General features: G+C 48.2%; 1 protein-coding gene across 1 annotated transcript in view; it reads right to left on the bottom strand.

Annotated features, from left to right (window-relative positions):
* LOC147101676 (hemicentin-1-like) overlaps nucleotides 1-26,510 on the bottom strand; it is a 395,279-nt gene that overhangs the window by 242,657 nt on the left and 126,112 nt on the right. Inside the window, exons 22-24 of the mRNA XM_085965457.1 lie at nucleotides 16,267-16,394; nucleotides 13,317-13,589; nucleotides 11,815-11,907 (exon numbers count right to left, since the gene is read on the bottom strand). Of these exons, the coding sequence (XP_085821583.1) occupies nucleotides 11,815-11,907; nucleotides 13,317-13,589; nucleotides 16,267-16,394 (494 nt within the window). The remainder of the gene's footprint in view (nucleotides 1-11,814; nucleotides 11,908-13,316; nucleotides 13,590-16,266; nucleotides 16,395-26,510) is intronic.

Here is a 26,510-nt window from a genome sequence, read left to right on the forward strand (position 1 = left end):
AGGCGTCGACCACGGGCAACCGCCCAGTCATCCAGCGGAGATTGAGCATCGCAGGGGAGGCTGTCGAGAGCCAGGCTTGGCTTTCCAGCACGGTGGTCCAGCGAAACGGGCTGGCAACAGGTACTGCGCAGACCCTTCCTGGACAGCGGCGGCTAGAGCTGACCGACGGCACAGAAAAAGGCCGAGCAGCGTCGACGGGGGAGAGAGAGAGGGTAGAGCGCACAGGGCACAGCCGGTGTTCAGGACCGAGCGGCGTCAACGAGAGAGAGCAGAGCGCAGCCGGTGTTCAAGGGCCGAGCAGCGTCAACGGGAGAGAGAGGCGCGCAGGAAAACGCGCAGAGCGCAGCCGGTGTTCAAGGGCTGAGCAGCGTCAACGGGGGAGAGAGGCGTGCAGGAAAACGCGCAGAGCGCAGCCGGTGTTCAAGGGCTGAGCAGCGTCAGCGGGGAAGAAAGGAAAGCGCGGGAGACGCCATTTTGAGCCGCAGTGGGGAAGAAGGGAGAGCATGGGAGACGCCATTTTGAGCCAGTCTAGCCACACCCAGGGCTGCCGAAGAGTGACAGTGTCACAGCGTTCGACAATGAAGTCGAAGATTGGACGACATATGTCGAACGCATAGAAGTGTACTGCAAGGCGAATGAAGTGCCAAATGACAGGAAAGCGCTGGTATTGTTGAATTCAATGGCTTACTGCAAAACCTAGTAACCCCAGAGAAGCCAGTGGAAAAGGATTTTGAAAACATAGTGTCTATCCTACAGGACCACTTAGACCCCACACCGCTGCTGATAGCGGAAAGATTTAAGTTTCACAAAAGGAACCAGCATAAAGATGAAAGTAATGCTGAGTATTTAACGGAACTGCGCAAGCTATCGAAACACTGCCAGTTTGGAATGGGACTAGCAGATACTTTAAGGGACAAGTTTGTGTGTGGGCTTCAAAGTGAAGCAACCCAGAAACGGCTTCTATCAGAAAAGGACCTTACGCTGGACAAGGCTTTCAGCATGGCAGTATCACACGAAGCAGCAGCACGGGGCGCGGCAGAGATACAACGGAGACCGCAAGAATATGGCACAAATGAAATGTCATACAGAACAGTGACGTGCTATCGCTGCAGCAGAACAACACACGACCATAAGGATTGCTGGTTCAAGGACAAAGTGTGCAGACAGTGTGGAAAAGTAGGACACATAGCAAGAGTCTGCAGGTCGGGAAAGAAAACCAGCAGCAAGAAATCTCCACAGGAGAAGTACAAGAAGGTACATAAGGTGACGGAGAGTAGTTCAGACGAACAGAAAAGTGATACAGACTCCGGAAGCAAGGAGCTGGGTTGTCTGAAACTACATAATGTGATCAAAACGGAGGATCACCAAACTATCTGGGTCACGCTCAAGATAGCAGGGGTCCAAGTGAAAATGGAATTGGACACAGGATCAGCCCTAACAGTCATAAACCGAAGGGACTAAAAGCGGCTATTCTCACATATACCCTTGAGAGATACAAAGATTGTCTTGAAGACATACACGGGGCAAAAAGTCTACCCCAAAGGAAAAATAAGGGTGAATGTTATATATAACGGCAAGGAAACACCAAAAATGGACCTATATGTATTGCCAGATGGAGGACCACCACTACTAGGATGTGAATGGATCCGGAAGATACAGCTAGATTGGCATTCCATACAAGCACTGACTGTAGATGCCAAAAAGGATGACGACGTCACACCTGGACGACTGTCAAAAATGCTAACTGACGCACAAGAAGTGTTCCAGCAGGGACTCGGAACACTAAAAGGCATAAGAGCGACGATCAAAATAGAGGAAAATGCAAGCCCAAAGTTTTTTAAGGCCAGACCGGTACCTTATGCGATCCGCCCAGCCGTTGAAGCAGAGCTGGAAGGTTTGGAATGTTCAGGAGTACTGTCCAAAGTGGACTGGAGCGAGTGGGCTACATCCATCGTTCCTGTAATGAAGAGGTCGTTGAGTAATACGCCTGGGGAACCAAAGAAGGTTCGCATCCGTGGGGACTTTAAGGTGACAGTGAACCCAGTCCTTCACACTGTACAATATCCGCTTCCGCGGATTGAAGATATTTTCGCCTCGCTATCTGGAGGGAAACGCTTCACTAAGATTGATCTGGCCCAGGCGTACCTGCAAATGGAGGTAGAAGAAGCCTCGAAACAGTACCTCACGATCAACACTCATAAAGGTCTCTACCAATACAACCGGCTGGTGTTCGGGGTAGCATCAGCTCCGGCTATTTGGCAAAGGGCAATGGATCAAGTCCTGCAAGGGATTCCAGGGACCCAGTGTTATTTGGACGACATCCTGGTCACGGGCAAAAATGACAGTGATCACCTCGCCAACCTGGAGCAGCTGCTCACTAGATTGAAGGAATATGGGCTCTGAGCTAATCGCCACAAATGCGAGTTTTTCCAGAAGCAGATCTCGTATTGTGGCCACATTATTGATAAAGAGGGGTTATATAAGTCCCCTGAAAAGATTGAGGCAGTAGTCAAGGCTCCGGCACCGGAAAATGTGTCACAACTGAGGTCGTTCCTCGGGCTGGTGAACTACTACCATAAGTTCTTGCCGAATTTGTCTACAGTACTACACCCATTGAACACCCTACTGCAAACGGGGGTACCATGGAAGTGGAATGACGAATGTAAACGAGCTTTCCAGAAGAGCAAAGAATTGATCACATCAAAAGAGGTGTTGGCTCATTTCAACCCAGCACTACCAATTCGGTTGGCGTGTGATGCATCACTCTATGGCATTGGAGCGGTGCTGTCGCACAAATTCCCGGACAGCTCGGAGAGGCCAGTAGCCTTTGCGTCTCGGTCACTAACCTCAGCCGAGCGTAACTACGCCCAGATTGACAGGGAGGCCCTCAGCCTAGTGTGGGGAGTGAAAAAGTTCAACCACTATCTGCACGGGCAGAAGTTCACCTTGCTGACTGACCACCAACCACTTGTCTCCATCTTTAATCCAAAGAAGGGCGTTCCGGTGATGACTGCGCAACGGCTACAAAGATGGTCCCTTTTTCTAGGGGCACACCAATATCAAATCGAGTATAAGGGCACGAAACAGCATGGAAACGCTGATGGGCTATCACGCCTGCCACTGCCTACTGCGGCGGAAGCACCAGCAGTGAATCCTGTCGAAATATTTCATTCGACTATAATTGAATGCTTGCCAGTAACTAACGCTGGTATAGAGAAGGAGACCCGAAATGACCCGACACTGTCTCGGGTATATGATTTGACGGTGAAGGGATGGCCAGCACATGGCGACTCACTGTTGCCAGCATTCTCATCCAGAAGAGAACAGCTGTCAGTATGCCAGGGGACCTTGATGTGTAGATCCCGAGTGGTAATTCCACCCAAGTTAAGGGAGAGAGTGCTCAATGAGCTTCACGAAGGTCATCTGGGAGGGGTGAAAATGAAAAGCCTTGCTAGGGCTTATGTGTGGTGGCTGGGGATCGATCAGCAAATCGAGGACCTGACAAAGAGCTGCTCAGGATGCCAGAAGGTCCAAAATGCACCACCACATGCCCCTCTACACCCATGGGAGTGGCCCTCATCTCCATGGCAACGGGTGCATATTGATTTTGCTGGTCCATTCATGGACTCAATGTTTTTAATAGCCGTGGATGCGCACTCGAAATGGCCTGTGATCAAAATGTCCTCCACCACCATGGAGAAAACTATTGCAGTCCTACGGACCATTTTTGCCAGGAACGGCTTGCCAGAGCAGATTTGCTCTGATAACAGACCACAGTTTGTGTCCGAAGAGTTTCGAAGATTTATGAAAAGGAATGGGGAAGGCATTACACATCCGCCCCGTATCATCCAGCCACAAATGGATTGGCTGAGAGGTTCGTACAAACCTTTAAAAAAGCAGTAAAGGCCATGTGCGATGACGACATTCCACTGCAGCATAAGGTGGACAATTTCCTGTTAGCCTACAGAAATGCGACACATGCAGTCACCAACCAGACCCCGGCCATGATGTTCTTTAACCGAAGATTGAGATCTCGTCTGGATTTGCTCAGACCAAATGTACGAAGAGATGTTGAGAATAAGCAATTCCAGCACATCAATGAGAAGCCGACAAGGAGCTTCAATGTAGGGCAACCAGTCTTGGCCCGCGACTACCGAACAGAGAAATGGCAACCAGGAACGATATGCACACGGCAGGGGCCACTAATGTACACAGTGGATGTTGGGGAGAACATTGTGAGACGCCATGTTGACCAGATCCTAGAGTCACAGGAACGAGTCAACCCCATGTCTCGCCCATACGTACCTGGTGATGAACCCGACGTACAGGTAGCATCTACCCCAGAAACAGTAGCATCGGAAGCGGATGAACCAACCGACGACAGGGGGCCAGAATCGCCTCCGCACCAAGAGCAAGACACTCGGGAAAGGCGCTATCCAGAAAGGATCAGGAAGCCTCCCCAAAGACTGAATTTATAAATAGACTATTTTCAGTTAATGTTGCATGTTAAAAGTGTTAATTGTAATTAGTTTGATATTTAATTGTTAAATGAGTGTTATGGTACTGTTAATCTAAAAGGGGAGGAATTGTAACGTATGTACCTTTAAGGGGAGAACTACTTTTTACAGCTCCTGTATACTGTAGTACCGGCAGTGACCACACCTGTATATAAACCCTGAGTAGGGATCTGTACAATTAGTTCTAGAGTAACCCTCATTCAGTAAACACCTGTTGATTGTTCCCTGCAGTCTCTTGTCTAATTATTGAAGGACACAACATTAAGATACACGGATCTAACAAGGATATACGCGCATTACACTAAATTAGGAATCACAGTAAGTTGTGTAGATGGGAGCAGGAAGTTACAAAGGGACGTAGACAGATTCAGTGAGTGGGCAAAACTGTGGCAGACGGAGCTCACTGTGGAGAAATGCGAGGTCGTCCACTTTGGATCCAAGAACGACAAATCGGATTATTTTCTTAAGAGCGAGAGACTAGGAACTGTGGAGGAGCCCAAGGGGTTCGGGTGTCCAGCAATGTTTCCTTTACACCCCAGGAGTCCCGCGCAGCCGGTGAGCCGGCTTTTAAATTGGGAAAAACCACACAAGCGTTAAAGGGGCCGTGCGGCCACCCCCCCCACCCACCCCCCCCCCAAAAAAAAAACTTTCGGGGACGATTGGTGTCCAGGCACATCATTAAAGCTAGGGCACAGGTACAAAAACTAATCAAAAAGACGAATGGAATATTGGCCTTTATCTCACGGGTACTGGGGGCGTAAAGAAGAGGAAGTGATGAAGGGTGGTGAAGCTGTGGAATTCTCGACCACAGAAGGCTGTGGAGGCCAAGTCACTGAATATTTTTAAGAAGGAGATAGATATATTTCTAGGCACAAAAGGCATCAAGGGGTATGGGGAGAGAGCGGGGATATGGTATTGAGATAGAGGATCAGCCATGATCGTATTGAATGGCGGAGCAGGCTCGAAGAGCCGAATGGCCAACTTCTGCTCCTATTATTCTATGTTTCTATGTGATGCTTCAGTTGTACGGAGCCTTGGTCAGACCCCGTCTGGAGTAACGGCGTTCGTTCAGTCCTGGGCACCGCACCTCAGGAAGGGTGTCTTGGCCTTGCAGGGGGTGCAGCACAGATTCGCCAGAATGGCACCAGGGCTTAGGGGGTTAAATAATGAGGACAGGTTGCACAACCTTGGCTTGTATTCCCTTGAATTTAGAAGGTTGAGCGGGGTAATCTGATTGAGGGGTTTAAAATGACAAAAAGGATTCGCTGGAGTAGATACAGAGAAGCTATTTCCTCTGGAGGGGGAATCCAGAATAAGTGGGCACAGTCTTAAGATTAGGCCATTCAAGATTGAAATCAGGAAGCACTTTTTCCAGACAAAGGGTAGAGGAATTCTGGAACTCGCTCCCCAGAAGTCTGTGGATGCGGGATCAATTGAAATTTTTCAGAACTGAGATGGGCAAATGGATCAAAGCCGGGTAAATAGAGTTGAGGTACAGATCAGCCATGGTCGAACTGAATGGCGGAGCAGGGTAGAGGGGCTGAATGGCGTACTCCTGTTCCAATGTTCCGATCATGGGTAAAACCTGGGCTGGGTTGGAGAAAAAAAAGACTTGCATTTATATAGCGCCTTTCACGACGACCGGATGTCCCAAAGCGCTTTACAGCCAATGAAGTGCTTTTGGAGTGTAGTCACTGTTGTAATGTAGGAAACGCGGCAGCCAATTTGCGCACAGCAAGCTCCCACAAACAGCAATGTGATAATGATCTTTTTTTTTAGTAATGTTGACTGAAGGATAAACATTGGCCAGGATGCCGAGGAGAACTCCCCTGCTCTTCTTCAAAATAGTGGCCGTGGGATCTTTAACGTCCACCTGAGAGAGCAGACGGGGCCTCGGTTTAACGTCTCATCCGAAAGACGGCACCTCCGACAGTGCAGCACTCCCTCAGCACTGCACTGGAGTGTCAGCCTAGATGTTTGTACTCAAGTCCCCAGAGTGGGACTTGAACCCACGACCTTCTGACTCAACGACAACAACAACTTGTATTTATATAGCGCCTTTAACGTAGTAAAACATCCCAAGGCGCTTCACAGGAGTATTATAAGACAACAAATTTGACACTGATCCACATAAGGATAAATTAGGACAGGTGACCAAAAGCTTGGTCAAAGAGGTAGGTTTTAAGGAGCATCTTAAAGGAGGAAAGAGGTAGCGAGGCGGAGAGGTTTAGGCAGGGAATTCCAGAGCTTAGGGCCTAGGCAACAGAAGGCACTGAAAAAAACAGATCATTATCACATTGCTGTTTGTGGGAGCTTGCTGTGTGCAAATTGGCTGCCGCGTTTCCTACATTACAACAGTGACTACACTCCAAAAGCACCAAAGGTTGTGCGATTATAATCAGGGGTGCTCAAGAGGGCAGAATTAGAGGAGTGCAGATATCTCGGGGGGGAGTTGTGGGGCTGAAGGATAGGAAGGGGCGAGGCCATGGAGGGATTTGAAAACAAGGATGAGAATTTTGAAATCGAGGCGCTGCTTAACCGGGAGACAATGTAGGTCAGCGAGCACAGGGGTGATGGGCAAACGGGACTTGATGCGAGTTAGGACACAGGCAGCTGAGTTTTGAATGACCTCAAGTTTATGTAGGGTGGAATGTGGCCAGACAGGAGTGCGTTGGAATAATCAAGTCTAGAGGTAACAAAGGCATGGATGAGGGTTTCAGCAGCGGGTAGGCTGAGGCAAGGGCGGAGGCGGGCGATGTTACGGAGGTGGAAGTAGATGGTCTTTGTTATGCTGCGGATATGTGGTCGGAAGCTCATCTCAGGGTCAAATATGACACCAAGGTTGTGATATAGAACCAAGGTTCTATATCACAAAATTGATACTGTTTAATATCTAATGTGCCATTTTTTTCAGGCATGGGTGGCTGCAACCCCATGAATAGAGGTAAATAAAACACACAGGATTAATTTTGAAAGAACAGTTCCAGTAAGGTCAAGTTTAATTACTGACAGAATTTCCCTTTTAAATTTGTCTCTACAGAAATTGTGTGGATCTAATCAGGGCTCTGTTGGATCTATTTTTCATGTTTATCCAATGTGAACAAATCCACAGTTGTTACATTAGTGAAAAATAAATGCACATTGATGAAAGTCACTGTTTAGCAATTTACCAGTATACCACAAGACATAAAACTCATGATCATTGCAAAGTATCTATTTTTTTGCTGTCATGAAAACTGTAAAGCATGATAATCACAAGAGAAATGAAGACCGTTCTAATCAGGGATGCTCAAGAGGGCAGAATTAGAGGAGTGCAGATATCTCGGGGGGTTGGAGGAGATTACAGAGATAGGGAGGGGCGAGGCCATGGAGGGATTTGAACCCACAACCTTCTGACCTACAGTAGCGAGAGAGCTACCCACTGAGCCACGGCTGACACTTTGAGGATTTAGGTTCGGGATCAAAGTGAAAGGCCTAGAGGTTAATCTCGAAACTAACCCCAATGTCACACACGAGACTCATTAGGGAAATTAGATACATCAGCACACAGCTAGAAAGATGTAGAAGGACTTCAGATTGCTAGGACACATATATCGGGACAGGACAGGCTTCACCTCAGCCAGATTGGTACCAACACCCTTGCAGAGAAGGTTAGACAGTGCGGGAGGAATTAGGCATCACAATTTCAGAGCTCATTTTAAGTTTAAATTATCAACTGAATTTATTTTACAGAAGATAAAGAAGCAAATAATTCATAATAATCTCAAATATTCAAACACAGTCCTTGAATACTCAACTTTTACACTTTCTGCCCAGACGGAATCCATTTTACGTAAACTGCCTTCAGTCACATTCTACCTTGCTCAAGAATCTGGATAAATGTCTGCGCCGGGAATTTCCTCGGGGATTCTCCTGAAAGGCCTCCATAACCTCAGCAGGAAGTGGGAGTGAATCCCGTTTACACATGCCTCCAGGGTTTCCGTCAATCTTCCGCCCAAGGTACAGCGGCCGGTTGGGAGAATCCCCAAGCAAAATTCTCAGTGTTGGTTTGGAATGGGATGGGATGGAATGGGATTTCCATCACTCCACCATTGGCGGCCGTGACTTCAGCTGCCTGGGTCCTAAGCTCTGGAATTCCCTCCCTAAACCTCTCCGGCCTCTCTACCTCTCTCTCCCCCTGTCAGTCGCTCCTTGAAACCTACCTCTGACCAAGCTTTTGGTCACCTGTCCTAATATCGCCTTAGGTGGCTCGCTGTCAAATTTTTGTTTGGTAATCGCTCCTGTGAAGCGCCTTGGGACGTTTTACAGCATTAAAGGCGCTATATAAATGGTTGTTTTTGTTGGAGGATGTGTGGATGATTATGGTCCGATATAACGAAATAGTCCAAGGAACCTGATGGCTCCTGTGCTGCTGTGGCAGGAGCGGGTAGAGAGGGGAATGTTGTCACAGACAGGAGGAAGAACACACAGTCAGGATAGACAGTAGAAAGAGCCAGGAGAGATTTAGACGAGCCAGGAGAGATTTAGACGAGCCAGCTTATCATGCTTTGTAAAGCATTAGTCTAGAGGCTAATTTTACTCTACCAAAAATTTAGTTTTTATGGGACAGTTTTTTCACTCAAGCTCCTCATTAACTTCAAACAGATGTTTTGAGATGGGTTGGGCACACTGGCTATTTACTTACCTTTAAATAATTATCTGTGTGGTTGTTTAGTGAAACTCTTCCTTTTAGGCCTCAGGCAATAAGAAACATCTACCCCCTTTTTCCTCAGTCATGCCACAGCACAATCTGTCTCCACTTCAAAATTATTTTTATTCAGGATGGCATTTGAAATGTTTAAAAAGTATAGGTTTCCTTTTATATCATAATTCTATAAAAATGAAGAAATGAAGGAGCTTGAAGCCAGAATTAAAGAAATTAATCCTGACGGCTTGTTAGCACATTGTATATATTTTTCCCAAAATATGAAGAGCTTTAAATGCATGTTTACATTATGATTCCACAATGCGCTGAATGGACCGGTTGTTTCAATTCACCCCAATTACATTAGCAAACAGTTGGCACACTTATGATGGGCCAAATGGCCTCCTTCTGTGCTTGAAACATCAATGGTTCAGTCAATCAAATTCACAGTCGTGACGAAGGCCCTGAAATTAAGTTGTACGAATGTTTAATGTGCTCAACTGAAATTGCTCTCCGTTATTTTAGCAGAGGGGTCAACCCTCTGGTTTTAAAATAAATGGGTTAACACTTGCACTATGGAAGTGGTGAGAGGAATTTCAGGCAATCAGCAACTTGCATTTATATAGCGCCTTCAATGTCGAACAACGTCCCAAGGCGCTTCGCAGGAGCGATTATCAAACAGAATTTGACTGCGAGCCACATAAGGAGATATTAGGACAGGTGAGGTAGGCTTTAGGAGGGTCTTAAAGGAGGAAAGAGGTGTAGAGAGGCCGGAGAGGTTTAGGGGGGAAATTCCAGAGCTTAGGGCCTTGGCAGCTGAAGGCACGGCCGTCAATGGTGGGGCGATTAAAATCGGGGATGTGCAAGAGGCCAGAATTGGAGGAGCGCAGAGATCCCGTTGAGTGTTTGTCCACTAGTGCCCCACAGAGTAAATTCAGAGCCCAACAGACATTACCTGATTTTAACAGCAAAAACTGACTTGGTCATTCCCATTACTTCTAAAAAAAATAAAGCTTCTCCTGCCTCCAAACGGAGAGTGGGAGCCAAGAGGCAAAAGAACAAAAGGTAAGGAAAATATTTTAAAACTTTAAAATGCAAGGAAAAGGGGATTCATTAGATAGAAAATAGTTAGAATAGATATAAAAGAGCATAATTAAAATAAAAGACACAAACAGTAGTGGGAAGAAAAAATAGGAGAAAAAAGGCAAGCACAAACAAAGCATTAACTATAATATTAAATTGTTTAGCAGTTTAGGGTTTAAAGTATAATGGTGATTCCTGTTACTTGAGTAGCTTTATTACTGTAATCATAGACTCTTATAACAAATTCGGTCTATCGCATCTGTGCCAGCTCTCTGAACGAGCTCTCCAATTAATCCCACTCCCCTGCTCTTTCCCCATAGCCCTGCAAATGTTTCCTTTTACAAGTATATATCCAATTCCCCTTTGGAAGCTATTATTGAATCTGCTTTCAGGCAGCGCATTCCAGATAATAACAACTCGTCGCATAAAAATAAATTCTCCTCTCTCCCCTGGTTTCGTTTGCCAGTTATCTTTAACCTGTGTCCTCTGGTTACTGACCCTCCTGCCAGTGGAAACAGTATCTCCTTAATTAATCTATCAAAACCGTTCATGACGTTGAACACGTCAATTAAATCTCCCCTTCACATTCTCTGCTCTAAGGAGAAGAATCCCAGCTGCTCCCGTCTCTCCACATAGCTGAAGTAATATTAAGTGTTTATTTCAATGTTGCTGTAAGCTGAAAATAAACAAACATTGGCCAGCGCAAGGCGACTGGAGTTCTTCTGAACCGCCTGGCAACATTTCCAGTTCATTTTTATAAAATACTAAGTACGATCGCATATGCTCTGTTGAAACTCCACACCCAAATGGGCCGATTTTAACCCCCCGCGCGCCCAACGAGAAGTGTCGAGGATTAAAATAGAGGTAGTGTGGTACTCACCGTGTTCAATCTCCACTCGTGCCCGGCCCCATTTTAACAGGCACTGTTAGGGCAGCGTCAGAACATAGGAACAGGAGTAGGCCATTCAGCCCCTCGAGCCTGTTTCACCGGAGGCCCTTGCCTCAGGTAGGCAAGGCCTTCATTGAAATTCAGGAGTCGGGGGGGGGGGGGGGGGGGTGGTCTAGCGACATTATTCAGGGCCCTGACGCCAATCACGTGTTAGGCACTCGGTGCCGGCCTCACAGCATCACCTGGCGCCCAAGGAGCATCAGGCCCAGCAGAGGGCCGAGAAGGTAAGTCAATTCTTTTTTTTTTCAAGTTTCCTTCTGGTGCAGGAGCTCCTTCCCCTCCCAGCGCAATTACCTGGCTGCCAGAGACGGTTCCCGAGGGTCCCCGGCAACGGCCTGTTGCCATGCTCACCCTGCCGGCCTCCATTTTATTCCTACTGGGTTTGGGCAGGAGCCACTCTGTCGGCATGGTAACGAGGCCCAGGCCTCACCCCAGCCTGTTGGCATGAGCCTGCCGCTCTCTTCCCCCACACTCCCCCACACCCCGCCCCCCCCACACCATCGGCCCTACGCTCTTCCCTCGTCCCAGGTTAAAATCAGGGCTACAGTTTCTGATGGTTTCGACAGAAAATAGGCTCTTACCGTTGGCTGGGCAGGGAAGTGTGACTTTTTCTCCGACCAGTCGCTCCTGCTTGGCATCAACTGGGGCAAGACCTTCGGCAAAAAACGGTGGCTCTAATGAAACATAAAGAACATTTGGCTCATCATTGTGGCCTATCAAGCTTTTTGCCTTCACCAAAGGCAAATCTGCATTAAATGGCTGGAAAAAGTCTCAAAGGGGCACCGCAGTGATGGCAGTCCCAGGCTTGATGCAGACCAAGCACCAATTCAAACTTTATCGCAGTAGAAATATGGAACATTTCATTTCTTTTGGAGGGGGTGGAATCTATTTCTTTTTAAATTGTGTTGTCTCTGCTTGGGTCTTCCCACATCTTGCACTTTACCTGGCCGAGAGGACAAAATGAGGGCAGTTTTCCAGCACCTTCGCAAATGGTGGTCTGCAGCCAGTTGCTGAGGAGATTTGCGAGTTCCCTCAGGGAGGACACTGGGGGGAGATTTGAAATTCCGGGGGAGAAGAGGCCGCAGCCATTTTGAGGCCCTCGGGTCTCATTTTAATGGGACCAATGAGCTGCAGGCGCCAAACAAGGGCACCCCGAAGCAGGCCAGCAAGCAAGGTAAGCCAGTGGGGGGGATGATGGGGAGCCCGGGGTGACATTGGCCCACAGGAGCTCTTTCCCTAGCCCCACAAATATAATTTCCAACTTACCTCGCCAGGGTCACTTGGCCGATGAAAATGGTCGGCGAGCGCACGGCGCACACTCCAACAGGTTCTATCCTATAACGGCCAACGGGGTCCGATGTACGTCATAGGACCCCAATTTGCATATTACAAGTGGCCCAGCGCCTGAAACGGGCAAGCGCTTCGGCCGCCCAATTGTCGGCCCCCCTGGGAAAGAGGCAGCGAGCCAATCGTCGCGGTTAAAGTGGTGATAAGTCCATTTTGAGACCATTACCTCCCCGTTAACGTCAACCCTGGCGAGCTAAAATCTACCCCACTGATTCTGATATTCCCTCCTCCTCTGGTATACCACTTTGCTTCAGGTGTGTGTAGACAATGGTGGGTAACGAAAGCAGTCGATCGTTTTGATTTTTTGTTTTTCGTTATTCAAGTCTGAAAACAAGTTTGGGCAGCAACCGAAATCCAAACCAGTCACAGACTCGGCGCAGCTTCTAGTAGGGGGTTGTGGTGATTATTCCTTGATTAGTAAAAGTATTGTGATTCGTTGTTTGTTAACTGCCTTGGGATATGTGTTGTAATCTCATTGGTAGTTGATGATCACATGATGTGTTGTGGCTACCTTAAATTCAGTCCTTTTCTAGCTTTAGTTGGGACTGGATGTAGAAAGATATGCTGCCGATTTTAAAGTTAATAAAGCCTAACTTTGGAAGGCAAAGCTATTCTTTATTTCAGGGGTAACGAGAGGGAGCGTAACCGTGGGCACGGTCCAGTCCCTACAGGTTTGGGGTCCAAAACTGGGACACATCCTGTAGCTGTGATATAAATGGTTCCAATGCACACTTACCCAGCACTACCAGTGTCATTTCCATCACATCCTGCCCGGCGCTATTGGTCGCAACGCAACGGTAGATCCCGGCATCTGAGATCTCCACATCTTCAATGCTGACTGAGCCATCAGGTCCATCCAGAGAGTCTCTGGCACCCTGCAGCAGGGCTTCATCACCTCTGTACCACCTGATTTTAGGAGTTGGATCACCATGTGCCAGGCAGGGAAGGTCAACGGACTGACCCACGATCGCCTTCAGGAGCTGATGTGAAAGATGGATTTTGGGAGGAACTAGAAAGAGGAAAAACCAACGAGAGAGAATGGAAGGAGAAAATGTCATTCGGCCCATTAATACCATGAACTCTAGCCAGCCTATTCATCTCCTGAGAATAGATTCTGCAAAGATTCTCTCTACATCCCACCCCCCAGAGGAAGTCAGACCAGACTCCAGAATATCTATCCACTAACTATTATATTTCACATGCTTACCTTCTTATTGATTGCAAATCCATGGCTCCAGCAGCTCAGGAACCATCATGGTCTGAAGGGACCAGGGCTAAGCCGAGGCAAAGAATACAAGAGCAGGGGGGGTTATGCTTCAACTGTATAAAACACTAGTTAGGCCTCAGCTAGAGTACTGCGTGCAGTTCTGGTCACCACATTACAGGAAAGATGTGATTGCACTAGAGAGGGTACAGAGGAGATTTACGAGGATGTTGCCGGGAGTAGAGAATCTTAGCTATGGGGAAAGACTGGATAGGCTGGGTTTGTTTTCTTTGGAACAGAGGAGGCTGAGGGGAGACCTTATTGAGGTGTATAAAATTATGAGGGGCCCAGATAAAGTGGATAGAAAGGACCTATTTCCCTTAGCAGAGGGGTCAAAGGCCAGGGGGTACAGATTTAAAGTAATTGGTGGAAGGTTTAGAGGGGATTTGAGGGGAAATTTCTTCACCCAGAGGGTTGTCGGGGTCTGGAACTCACTGCCTGAAAGGGTGGTAGAGGCAGAGACACTAACCACATTTATAAAGTACTTGGATGTGCACTTGGGATGTTCTGACCTGCAGGGCTACGGACCAAGAGCTGGGAAGTGGGATTAGGCTGGATAGCTCTTTGTTGGCCGGCGTGGACACGATGGGCCGAAATGGCCTCCTTCCGTGCTGTAACTTTCTATGATTCTATGATTCCTGGTGCCAAATACTGGTGACCCAACAGAGGAACCCCCTCAACAGCAGAGGAAAGCCTCAGCCCGGAAACTTGAACAATTATTTGCTGGTCCACACCCACCACCTCCGCCACTGGAAAAGTGTGCTACCCGGCTTTGGTACAGTGAAAGAGAGTGTGCAAAAGGGCAATGGTTGTGCACAAAGCTTTAAATGGTACCTCTCAGAAGGTGCACCGTTCCTACCCGAGGCTTGTGTCATTCTTGGTCAGCTCCACAAGGAAAGTGTGCAAAAGTGAAGAGTACACTCTCCTTTGCCTTTGCAGCAGGTACACAGGACCTGGGTGACTGTATTGACTTGGTCCGCAAATCCCTCCACGTCGCTTGCACCTGCGCTTCTACTGGCCAAGTAAGGCTAACCTACCGTGGTGCCTGTCCTGCAGCACGACCCCCAACCCTCCAGCATCGAAGGCAACGGTGTTGCCCAAATGTCTCCAGCGCCTTTCACAACCTCAGGACGTCCAAAAGCGCTTTACAGCCAATGAGGTACTTTTTGAAGTGTGGTCACTGTTGTCATGTAGAAAACGCGGCAGCCAATTTTTGTACAAAGAGCAATGTGATAATGACCAGATAATCAGTTTTTAGTGATGTTGGTTGAGGGATAAATATTGGCCCAGGACACCGGGGAGAACTCCCCCCCACCCCTGCTCGTCTTCGAAATAGCGGCCGTGGGATCTTTTACGTCCACCTGAGAGGGCAGACGGGGGCCTGAGTTTAACGTCTCACACTGGATAATTGTGAACAATTAGTCCACTTTTTTTTTTAAACCATGACCACAACTTTCCCTTTAATGCGAGCTGCAGTCCAAGTGAGCTGCAGTCCAAGCTCTCCAGGCTAACGTTTCACGTGCCAGCAGTCTATTCAGATTAAGGCGAGGGGACTACCCTTGCAAAAAAAATCAGCGTGGCCCACCCTCTGAACTGCAGCTACAGGTGAGCCTGCGTCTTTGGGTCAGCTCCAACCAATTTTTTTTTTGTCACTCTGTCGAGACCTGGCATCAAATGTCTCGACTCGAACGTGAAGGACGACTGCTTGGACGAGGTGCCAGAGGGGCAGCCAGCTCCCATGGAACCAAAGCCCCAAACATGAGTCGATAGCAAAATACTGCGGATGTGCGGTGGCATAGTGGTTAGCACTGTTGCCTCACAGCGCCAGGGACCCGGGTTCAAATCCGGCCTCGGGTGACTGTCTGTGTGGAGTTTGCACATTCTCCCCGTGTTTGCGTGGGTTTTCTCCGGGTGCTCCGGTTTCCTCCCACAGTCCAAAGATGTGCGGGTTAGGTTGATTGGCCATGATAAATTGACCCTTAGTGTTAGGGGGGATTAAATACATGGGGTTACGGGGATAGGGCTTGGGTGGGATGGCTGTCGGTGTAGGGACCGGGTGCTAGGGTTTGGATGATCAGCCATGATCTCGTTGAATGGCGGAGCAGGCTCGAAGGGCCGAATGGCCTACTCCTGCTCCTATCTTCTATGTTTCTATGCTGGAAATCCGAAATAACAACAGGAAACGCTGGAAAAACTCAGCAGGCCAGGGCAGCATCGGCGGAGAGAGAAACAGAGTCAACGTTTCAGGTCGATGACCTTTCGTCAGAACTGAAACGTTAACTCTGTTTCTCTCTCCGCCAATGCTGCCCTGGCCTGCTGAGTTTTTCCAGCGTTTCCTGTTGTTATCCCAAACATGAGGCAGCAGCTTCAAGGAGGCAAGAAAATGAAGGGGCAAACCGAGACTGGGATAAATAACTCTCACCATGAACGATGAGCTGCAGTGTCAACGAGGCGTTTCCTGCTCTGTTTATCGCAGAACATCTATAGAGGCCACTGTCAGATACTCTTGAATCCAAGATCCTCAGTGACCCCGACGGCAAGACTGTGTATCTAAAAGTAAACAAAAACAGGCAGCTCAGGAAACGGAAGAGCTTTGCACTTCACATTAACCAAATTCTTTCTGAATTATAAATGGGTGAGTAGCTGCATTAAGTTGACACAATGTCCTTCTCTAGGGCCGGAGTTTGAATGAAGCAATGGAGGTCTCCATTTCTGCCAGCTATAAGGGTCTTAAATCAAACGAGCTTGGAGCAGTTTCAACCTAGCTCCATGGGTATGGACACACAGTACAAAACTGCTCCAAAGTTGGCAACAACTTGTTAATGTCACTCCGAGCGGTCACAAGGATGACAAACATAGGAAGTATCCATTGATACTGTAGGGGGTCTCTTCTGAGCTTGGGCCTGAGGACCCCTGTTAGGGTACAGTGTAAGCATTTCACTCCGCAATTAACCTGTGCTCCCTGGGAATGTTTGTTGCTGATATTCGATGTTCTAAAATGGGAAATTATTCCATTCCACAGCACTGACCTCCCTCACCTTGATTAGCAGACGAGGAGTACGAGCCGAGAGTGCAACCACTTTACATCGGCACTACCTGCAGCTGCATCTGGTGACTCTGCAGATCTTGCACAGTTTCCCTTCTCTCCCCCTACCCCCCCACCCACACCCCCCATCCCCCTCAGTTGCACACGCGCACCATGCATGTGTGAATAAAATCATTAGTAGGAAGAAGGGGCAAGATATAAACACACTGGTTTCAGCGCTGAACCGCAAAGAGAACAGGTGAGTTTGATTTTGCTGACGAAATGCAAAAATTAAACAAGGAATGACGGTGTCGGCAAAGAATGCATCATAACCTGGAATATTTCAGAATCGGTGCCCATTACTGCTTCAATTACATTTCTACTGAAATCACACGACAAAAACATTTCCCAAAAAAAATAAACAAATTGCTTTTTTAAAAAGAATATTTTTGGGTCCATATGCCAATCAAGAAAAGCCACATCAGTGTTTGGGCACAGAATGCTCGAGACCTTTTTGCAGCCAGTGTCAGATTCAATTGTTCCCAGAACGATGACATCAGTTAGATTCGCAGCGAGAGTCCCTCTGTGCTGCCTCAACAACCTGCCTCAGTGGAGCAACCCCGGCTGCAGCAGGTGATATTTTGATACCAGCAATTCTTTGAATGGGACCAGACATAATAAGTAGAGCTCGGCCAGTCGGGAGTGAAATCAAGCAGCCTTAGTTCACACAAGGCGTGGTGGAAATCTGGAACTCTCGCCCCCAAACAATTGTGCATGCTGAGTCAACTGAAACTGTCACGACTGAGATTGATAGAATTTTGTTGGGTAAGGATATCAATGGCTACGGAGAGAAGGCGGGTAAATGAAGTTGAGATACAGAACAGCCATGATTTAATAGAATGGCGGAACAGGCTAGAGGGGCTGAATGTTGGCAGGTTTGTTCTATAGGCCTGGACCACCTCTGAACTAGGTAGAGACTATGCCGAATGAGTTCCACGTCGCCCCCGTACAGCTCCTTGTTAAGGCCGTGTTGGCTTTTTTTCTGTCTGATGGCCTCGCTGGATAGTTTCAGCTTTTATTTTGGTTAGTGGTGGATTACTGCTGCTGCTGATGGGAGAGCTGGCCAGGCCTTACGTTAACCTATACATAATGCCCGCCAACCTGGGCATTATTCCAGGTGTGCAATGCACTGCAGCCTGTTAACTCTCACATAATGCACTCGACCCACTTGTGACCAATGTTCCCCCTAATTTTGTTTGGGTGCACGGCCCATTCACAGTTTCGCGCATGCGCAAAATGTAACATTGAGAAAGGCAGTCCCAGGCTGCGCGGGCCCAGCCGACCTTAGAGGGAACATTGCTCGTGACATGCCACAAACATGTGAGAGCCCAATGTGATGCACACCAGACATGCATTTTCCTGTATGTGACACATCAGCTTGTGTGTTATCCCATAAATGATGCTCTCCAGCTATTTGCTTGTATGTGGCACACGCCAGGCTGGGTGCTGTCCTGTATGTGGCACACGCCAGGCTGTGTGTTGTCCTGTGTGTGGCACACGCCAGGCTGTGTGTTGTCCTGTGTGTGGCACACGCCAAGCTGGGTGCTGTCCTGTATGTGGCACACGCCAGGCTGTGTGTTGTCCTGTATGTGCCACACGCTAGGTTGCATGTTTTCCTGTGTTGTCCTCTGCCTTATTATTGACATAAAAGTAAAGGCGGGCATTAATCGGATAAAAATGTACTCGTATTTCTTGGACTGTCCTTTATGTCAATGAGCAAAATCAAACAGTGATTTTATTGAAAAACAGTTCAAACTCTCATCATTGAAATAGAATAAAGGACATGTTTAAAAAGGGCAACAGTAATTAAGAGGCGTGTCTGATCTGATTTAAACACTCAACGCTGCCACATTCTCACTGCCTGACTCGGGCAGATGGGACCAGCTGTGATATTATCAAAGAACCACAAAACATCATCGTCCAACAAAGTCTGCCTTGAAAAAGGATTGCAACCTCACTTGAAGGTGCCGGGTGGGTGGGTGGCGGGGGTGAGGGAGTGTAGAGCTGGCACACTGTGTGAGAGCAGGCATCGCAGCCAGCCCCCCCACAGCTGAAGTAGGACTCACCTGGGGGCTTTGGGGCCTGTACGATAGCAAAATACTGCGGATGTCGGAAATCCGAAATAACAACAGAAAATGCTGGAAAAACTCAGCAGGTCAGGCAACATCCGTGGACAGAAATTTGAGTTGACGTTTCGGGTCGAACCCTTCTTCAAAACTGGAAAGAAAAGATGGATCGGAGGCAGGGCTGCGATCGGACAAAAGAATAAAAGAAACAAAAGAAGTAAAAAAGAGACAATGAAAGGTGTTAGAAGCTAGACGAGATGGTAATAGGCTGAGATTGGGTGTAAAGTGTACTGGCAGGGCAAGGGATAGCTGCCAGGTGTGAGAGCGAAACAAAAGGAAAGGGGGGGGGGGAAAGGAGTGGAAAAATTACAAGAAAAAATGAAATAGGGGCCGAGGTTATGATCTGAAATTGTTGAACTTGATATTGAGTCCAGACGGCTGCAGAGTGCCTAATCGGAAGATGAGGTGCTGTTCCTCGAATTTACGTTCAGCTTCCGTGGAACAATACAAGAGGCCAAGGACGGTGAGGTCCGAGTGGGAATGGAGCGTTGAATTAAAATGACAGGTGACCGGAAGCTCGGGGTCACCCTTACAGACTGAACGGAGGTGTTCCGCAAAACGGTCACCCAATCTGCGTTTGGTCTCCCCAATGTAGAGGAGACCGCATCGTGAGCAGTGAATACAGTATACTAGATTGCGAGAAGTACAAGTAAATCGCTGTTTCACCTGGAAGGGGTGTTTGGGGCCCTGAACAGTGGGAAGGGGGGAGGTATAGGGGCAGATGTTACATCTCCTCCACTTGCACGGGAAGGTGCCAGGCGAAGGGGAAGGGTTGTTTGGGGTGATAGAGGGGTGGACTAGGGTGTCTCGGAGGGAGCGGTCCCTGCGGAATGCTGAAAGGGGAGGGGAGGGGAAGATACGTTTGGTGGTGGGATCACTTTGGAGGTAGCGGAAATGCCGGAGGATGATCCGTTGAATGTGGAGGCTGGTGGGGTGAAAGGTGAGGACAAGGGGAACCCTATCGTGGTTCCGGGAGGGAGGGGCAGGGGTGAGGGCAGAAGTGCGGGAGATAGAACGGACACGGTCGAGGGCAGTGTTAATCACGGTAGAGGGGAATCCTCGGTTGCAGAAAAAGGAAGACATGTCTGAAGCACTGGTGTGGAAGGTGGCATCGTCGGAGCAGATACGGCGGAGACAGAGAAACTGGGAGAATGGAATAGAGTCCTTACAGGAAGCGGGGTGGGAGGAAGTGTAGTCCAGGTAGCTGTGGGAGTCAGTGGGCTTGTAGTGAATATTGGTCGATAACCTATCCCCAGAGATGGAGACGGAGAAGTCGAGGAAGGGAAGGGAAGAGTCAGAGATGGACCATGTGAAGGTGAGGGAAGGGTGGAAATTGGAGGCAAAGTGAATGAAATTGTCCAGTTCGGGACGAGAGCAGGAAACGGCACCGATACAGTCATCAATGTATCGGAAAAAGAGGTGAGGGAGGGGACCCGAGTAGGACTGGAACAAAGATTGTTCCACATAGCCCACGAAAAGGCAGGCATAGCTAGGACCCATGCGGGTACCCATGGCAACACCTTTGATTTGGAGAAAATGAGTGGAGTTAGTTTAGTGGTTAGCACTGTTACCTCACAGCACCAGGGACCCGGGTTCAAATCCGGCCTCGGGCGACTGTATGTGTGGAGTTTGCACATTCTCCCTGTGTCTGCGTGGGTTTCCTCCGGGTGCTCCGGTTTCCTCCCACAATCCAAAGATGTGCGGGTTAGGTTGATTTAGCTATGATAAATTGACCCTTAGTGTTAGGGGATTAAATACGTGGGGTTACGGGGATAGGGTGGGATATGTGTCGGTGCAGGCTCGATGGGCCGAAATGGCCTCTATCTGCACTGTGGGGATTCTGTGTGATTCTGTGTGTGAGAAGTTGTTCAATGTGAGAACAAGTTCAGCCAGGCGGAGGAGGGTAGTGGTGGATGGGGACTGGTCGGGCCTCTCTTCAAGGAAGAAGCGGAGCGCCCTCAGGCCATCCGGGTGGGGGATGGAGGTGTAGAGGGATTGTACGTCCATGGTGAAAAGGAAGCGGTTGGGGCCAGGAAACTGGAAACTGTTAAAGTGGCGGAGGGCGTCCGAAGAGTCGCGGATGTAGGTGGGAAGAGACTGGACAAGGGGAGAAAAGATGGAGTCAAGATAGGAAGAGATAAGTTCCGTGGGGCAAGAACAGGCTGAAACGATGGGTCTACCAGGGCAGTCCTGTTTGTGGATCTTGGGCCTGTGCTTGGGTTGGAGCCTGGATTCCTGCTGCTGGGGATACGATGATACCAGGGGATGAGGATTTAGTTATGAGGAAAGACCAGAGATTCTGGGGCTCTTTTCATTAGAAGAAAGGAGATTAAGAGAAGATCTGATAGAGGTGTTCGGAATTATGAGGGATTTTGATGAGGTAAATCAGTAGAAAAAAAACTATTTCCATTTGTCAGTAACGAGAGGGCATGAATTTAAGATCACCAACAATATAACAAAGAGGAGGATCAGGAATTTTTTATATAGAGGACAGGGAATGCACTGCCATAAATGGCAGAGGAAGCAAAATCCATCATCGCTTTGGAAAGGTAAATAGATAAATATTTGGGAAGAATTGAAGAATATGGGGAAAGAGCAGGGGAATGGGATGAGGGGGTAAATGGTTGCCTTCTGTGCTGTGAAGTTCTGTCATTCTAGTGACAAAGCCGACAACCTACTCTTCGCACCTAGGCACACCAAATCAATCGCCTTCTTGTTCACCAATATCTCAAATGCTGTGTGATTTTGATTGAGTTGATATTTTCTTTCCCCCTGAACTTTGAACCATTTGCAAAATTTGGGAGATCAGCAGAACGGCATGTCAAAGTTTGGAAACTCCAGCGTCCTTTAATTCAACCAGAACAGGATTTTTTATTTTTTTTATTTTGCAATGCTACGCATGGAAAGCCAAACTCTAAACCCAACTGGCAACAGAAAAAAAGAAAAATTAAAGTGATCATTTTTAGTAGTCAGATTACAGACAGATGAGATCACAACAGAAATTGTCTCATTCACAATGATCTAATCATCCAGAAGGTGAACAACAAGCATTTCTGCATCTGTCGAGAGGAAACTCAAAGCAGTCAGTCAGAACTTCACTCCCCCTCCTCCCACGGAGCAGCACACCATCAATTCGTTAGAAATCTCAGGACTTCACTAAAAATCTTTTGTCTAGAGGCTCAAGTCAAATCCAACTACACACAATTCTCGACGTGACTTTCTGATATCTGGACTGGGCAAGTAAAGATAGTGCCCGGTGTCCTTAAATAAGTCCAGGCTGTAAAGTTCTCTGAAAGAGCAATTAAATGGAATCTCAACCACATGACCATCTACACTCACTGGTAAAGATATCAGCACTAACACTTCCTCCGTTCACGTCGGTGATGTCCAGACCAATTGAGCCTCACTCAATGTGGTTTCAAAGACATACATCAAAGTGTGTCACAATGGGAAACAAACACAACTTAAATATTTTTTAAATGAGTTGGCAATCGGCGTCTCTTTCTAATCGTAAATCTCATTCCCCAACAGTTCCCCCACGTTGACAGCTCTGAACACAGCAGCCAGTCTTCAAAAGTCTTGACACATCTGAGTTGATAGCTTTTTCTCCAAGTTGTTCTTTGCGCCAAGATTCAAGTACAGAGCGAAATATTTGGAAATAAAACAGGGCAACGTAAGCCTGGATAGAAGAGGGTATTCACAGCCAACGTGCTTTTCATACATTTTGCCCTTTCTTTACCGCCTTATCAATGGGTCGCAAAACTCTTACTGACATTAATTTTAGGTTGTGTTTTTCAAGGCAACTGTTTGGACACCTCAAATAACAACAGAAAACGTTGGAAAAACTTAGCAGGCCAGGCAGCATCCGTGGAGAGAGAAACAGAGTTAACGTTTCAGGTCGATGACCCTTCGTCAGAACTGGAAAATAGCAGGAAATGGAACAGATTTTAAAGCAAGTTTAGGGGCTGGGGAATGGGGGAGGGGATGAAAGAACAAAAGGGAAGGTCTGTGATAGGATAGAAGGCAGGAGAAGAAAAGAGGCATTAAGAGATATTCAAGGCAAGAGGAGATGGTAATGGGACAGTTTAAGAAACAAAGGGTGGCTCTAGATGGAGTGTGGATTGCACTGGCAGAATGGAAGACAGCTTCCATGTGGAAAAAAAAAGAAGCACAAACAAAAAGTGTGGATAAAAAATATATATTGATAGGGGCCGAGGTTATGATCTGAAATTGTTGAACTCTTTGTTGAGTCCAGAGGGCTGTAAAGTGCCTAATCGAAAGATGAGGTGCTGTTCCTCGAGCTTACGTTGAGCTTCAGTGGAACAACGCAAGAGGCCGAGGACAGTGAGGTCGGAGTGGGAGTGGAGCGGTGAATTAAAGTGACAGGCGACCGGAAGCTCGGGATCCCCCTTACAGACTGAACGGAGGTGTTCCGCAAAGCGGTCAACCAATCTGCGTTTGGTCTCCCCAATGTAGAGGAGACATAGAAACATAGAAGATAGGAGCAGGAGTAGGCCATTCGGCCCCTCAAGCCTGTTCCGCCATTTAATGAGATCATGGCTGATCATCCAAACTCAGTACCCTGTCCCTGCTTTCTCCCCATATCCCCTGATCCCTTTAGGCTTAAGAAATATATCCAACTCCTTCTTGAATATATTTAATAAGTTGGCCTCAACTGCCTTGTGTGGTAGAAAATTCCACAGGTTCACCACTCTCTGGGTGAAGAAATTCCTCCTCATCTCAGTCCTAAATGGCTTACCCCTTATCCTTAGACTGTGACCCCTGGTTCTGGACTCCCCCGCCATCGGGAACATCCTTCCTGCATCTAGTCTGTCTAGTCCTGTTAGAATGTTATAAATTTCAATGAGATCCCCTCTCATTCTTCTAAACTCCAGCGAATATAAGCCTAATCGACTCAATCTCTCTTCCTACGTCATTCCTGCCATCCCATGTATCAGCCTGGTGAATCTTCGCTGCACTCCCTCCATGGCAAGAACATCCTTCCTCAGATAAGGGACCACATCGTGAGCAGCGAATACAGTATACTAAATTGCAAGAAGTACAAGTAAATCACTGTTTCACCTGGAAGGGGTGTTTGGGGCCCTGGACAGTGGGAAGGGGGGAGGTATAAGGGCATGTGTTGCATCTCCTGTGCTTGCACGGGAAGGTGCCGGGCGAAGGGGAAGGGGTGCTGTTTTGCTATTGTGTTTGGACACCTCATTGGCCTTCCTGGGATATGTGGGTGTGTTCAGGATTGCAAACACCCAGAGGCGTTTGCAATAGGACTTTCAATGTGTTGAAGGGTGTCTGAAATGGGCACTCAACCCACAACAGGGCATCATTTCCTCTGCTTGCTATGTGTAACAAAATCGCAAACCAATTCTTTACAACAGAATAACGATCTTGCCCTACTGCATTCCATAATGAAGCCAACCTAAAAGACATTGGCCTAGAAATTCAGTGGGCTGCGCCACCAGTTAGCGCCCAAAGAGGGCACTCAGTGGCTTTAGCGCCACTGGCCACACCTCCCGCGATATTTAGCGGGGCGCTAATGGCGGCGTTAGCCTGTAGCGCTGTGCCGCCACCGATGACGTCATCGGTGTGCGCAGCGCCCCGCTCCTGCCCCGATCACCATATTTGGTCGCGCCCGCCTCTTTAACGCCGGTCGCAAATCGCGACCGGTTCACAGGGCCTACCTGTGGCGGTAGTGGCGCAAATTAAGGTGGAGGTGCGGGGCGGCCGCTTTTTCGGCAGCCGCCTGCCAGCACCCCCACCCCGCGGCACTGCCAGCTGTTTCCCGAGAGCCCGGCACTTCTCCTTGGTGCCGGACTCATTTGCCGGCACTCGCGAGCGGGGCTCGCGCTGTTGCAGGCACCTCCCCCTTAACAGTGGGAGGAAGGCCTGCAGTACCGCAGCGTGCCGTGGCGCAGCGTGTGGCGCTGCGGCACGTTGCGCTGCGATAATCAGTTTCAGCACCCCAAGCGGGACGCGGGGAGCCTCGAGTAGCAGCCCGCTTCCGTTTGGGGCGCTGAAACTGAATATCGGGATGGCGCTAGTGGCTCCGCTCGCAGCGGTAATTCCGGCGCCCAGGCGAGCTTGGCGCCCCAAACGGGGCGCCACTGAATTTCTAGGCCATTGTGTACCTACACATGTCTCAAGACACCCAGAATTGTGAGTACGGGTTGATTGCGGGTATGGCCGTGTACCGGAGTGGAATGTTAAGCAGCTTGGGTCATTTAAGAGTCAAATCATTATTTGTGGACAATGGGGAACAGAATTACTTACAGCTTGCTGCCACTTCTCTCTTTGAGATAAATAATAAGGCTAGTTACTGAACTAGCCGTCCTTTGGATGAGACGCTAAACCGAGGCCCCATCTGCCCTCTCGGGTGGATGTAAAAGATCCCACGGCACTATTTCAAAGAAGAGCAGGGGAGTTATCCCCAGTGTCCTGGGGCCAATATTTATCCCTTAATCAACATCATTAAAGCAGATTATCTGGTCATTATCACATTGCTGTTTGTGGGAGCTTGCTGTGCACAAGCTGGCCACCACCTTTTACACATTACAACAGTGACTACTCTTCAGAAGTACTTCATTGGTTGTAAAGCGCTTTGGGACGTCCTGAGGTTATGAAAGGTGCTATAGAAATGCAAGTTCTTTCTTTCTTTCTTAAATAGGTGCACAAAGGCCCCACAACAGCAATGAGATACAAATAATCTGCTTTTAATGATGCTGGTTGAGGAATAAATGTTGGCCAGGACACTAGGAGAACTCCTCTGCTCTTCTTCGAAAAGCACCATGGGATCTTTTACATCTACTTGAGAGGACATCTCATGCGAGGAACAGCAGCTCTGACAGTCTAGCTCTCCCTCAATACTGCACTGCGGTGCCAGCCTAGATTATCTGCTCAAATCTCTTGTACCTGCGACCTTGACTCTAAGGCAAGAGTGCTGCCACAGAGCCGAACTGTCACAAATATGCTGACTCACTGCACCTGAAATTTCTCTCCACTATTTTAGCAGGGGTGTTTAATAATAAATGAGTTATCGCCTCTGCCAAAACAAGGCAGGAATTTCAGTCAAACACATTTAGCCTTTGTGTGTGTATGCCAACGATCCCACAGAGCGATTTCAAGGTCACAGATTCCTCGGCGTGGCTAATAAAGAACCTAACTACTGTACTTACAGCAGACTTGTGAGAAGTGGTGAGGACAAGCGACAGGTTAAAGTCTCTGCTGCAGGTTACCACAGCAAAAACAGTTTTAATTAGTACAGCATGAGCTCACCAGCTGGCACCATCAGCATACAACCCTCAGCTGTCTGGGTGATCATTGGAGAATTGTACACACCTTCTAGTGTGCTTGGCTATTGTGGGCTATCGAAGTAATGGTGCATATTTACAGGAGTGGGGTGGTTGGTGGCTTTGATTGGTTGGGCCAATTTCCTAGTTTCAC

Source organism: Somniosus microcephalus, chromosome 23 (assembly GCF_052327205.1).
Source record: "Somniosus microcephalus isolate GS21.2 chromosome 23, FLI_Smic_1.0, whole genome shotgun sequence".
Lineage (NCBI taxonomy): Eukaryota > Metazoa > Chordata > Chondrichthyes > Squaliformes > Somniosidae > Somniosus > Somniosus microcephalus.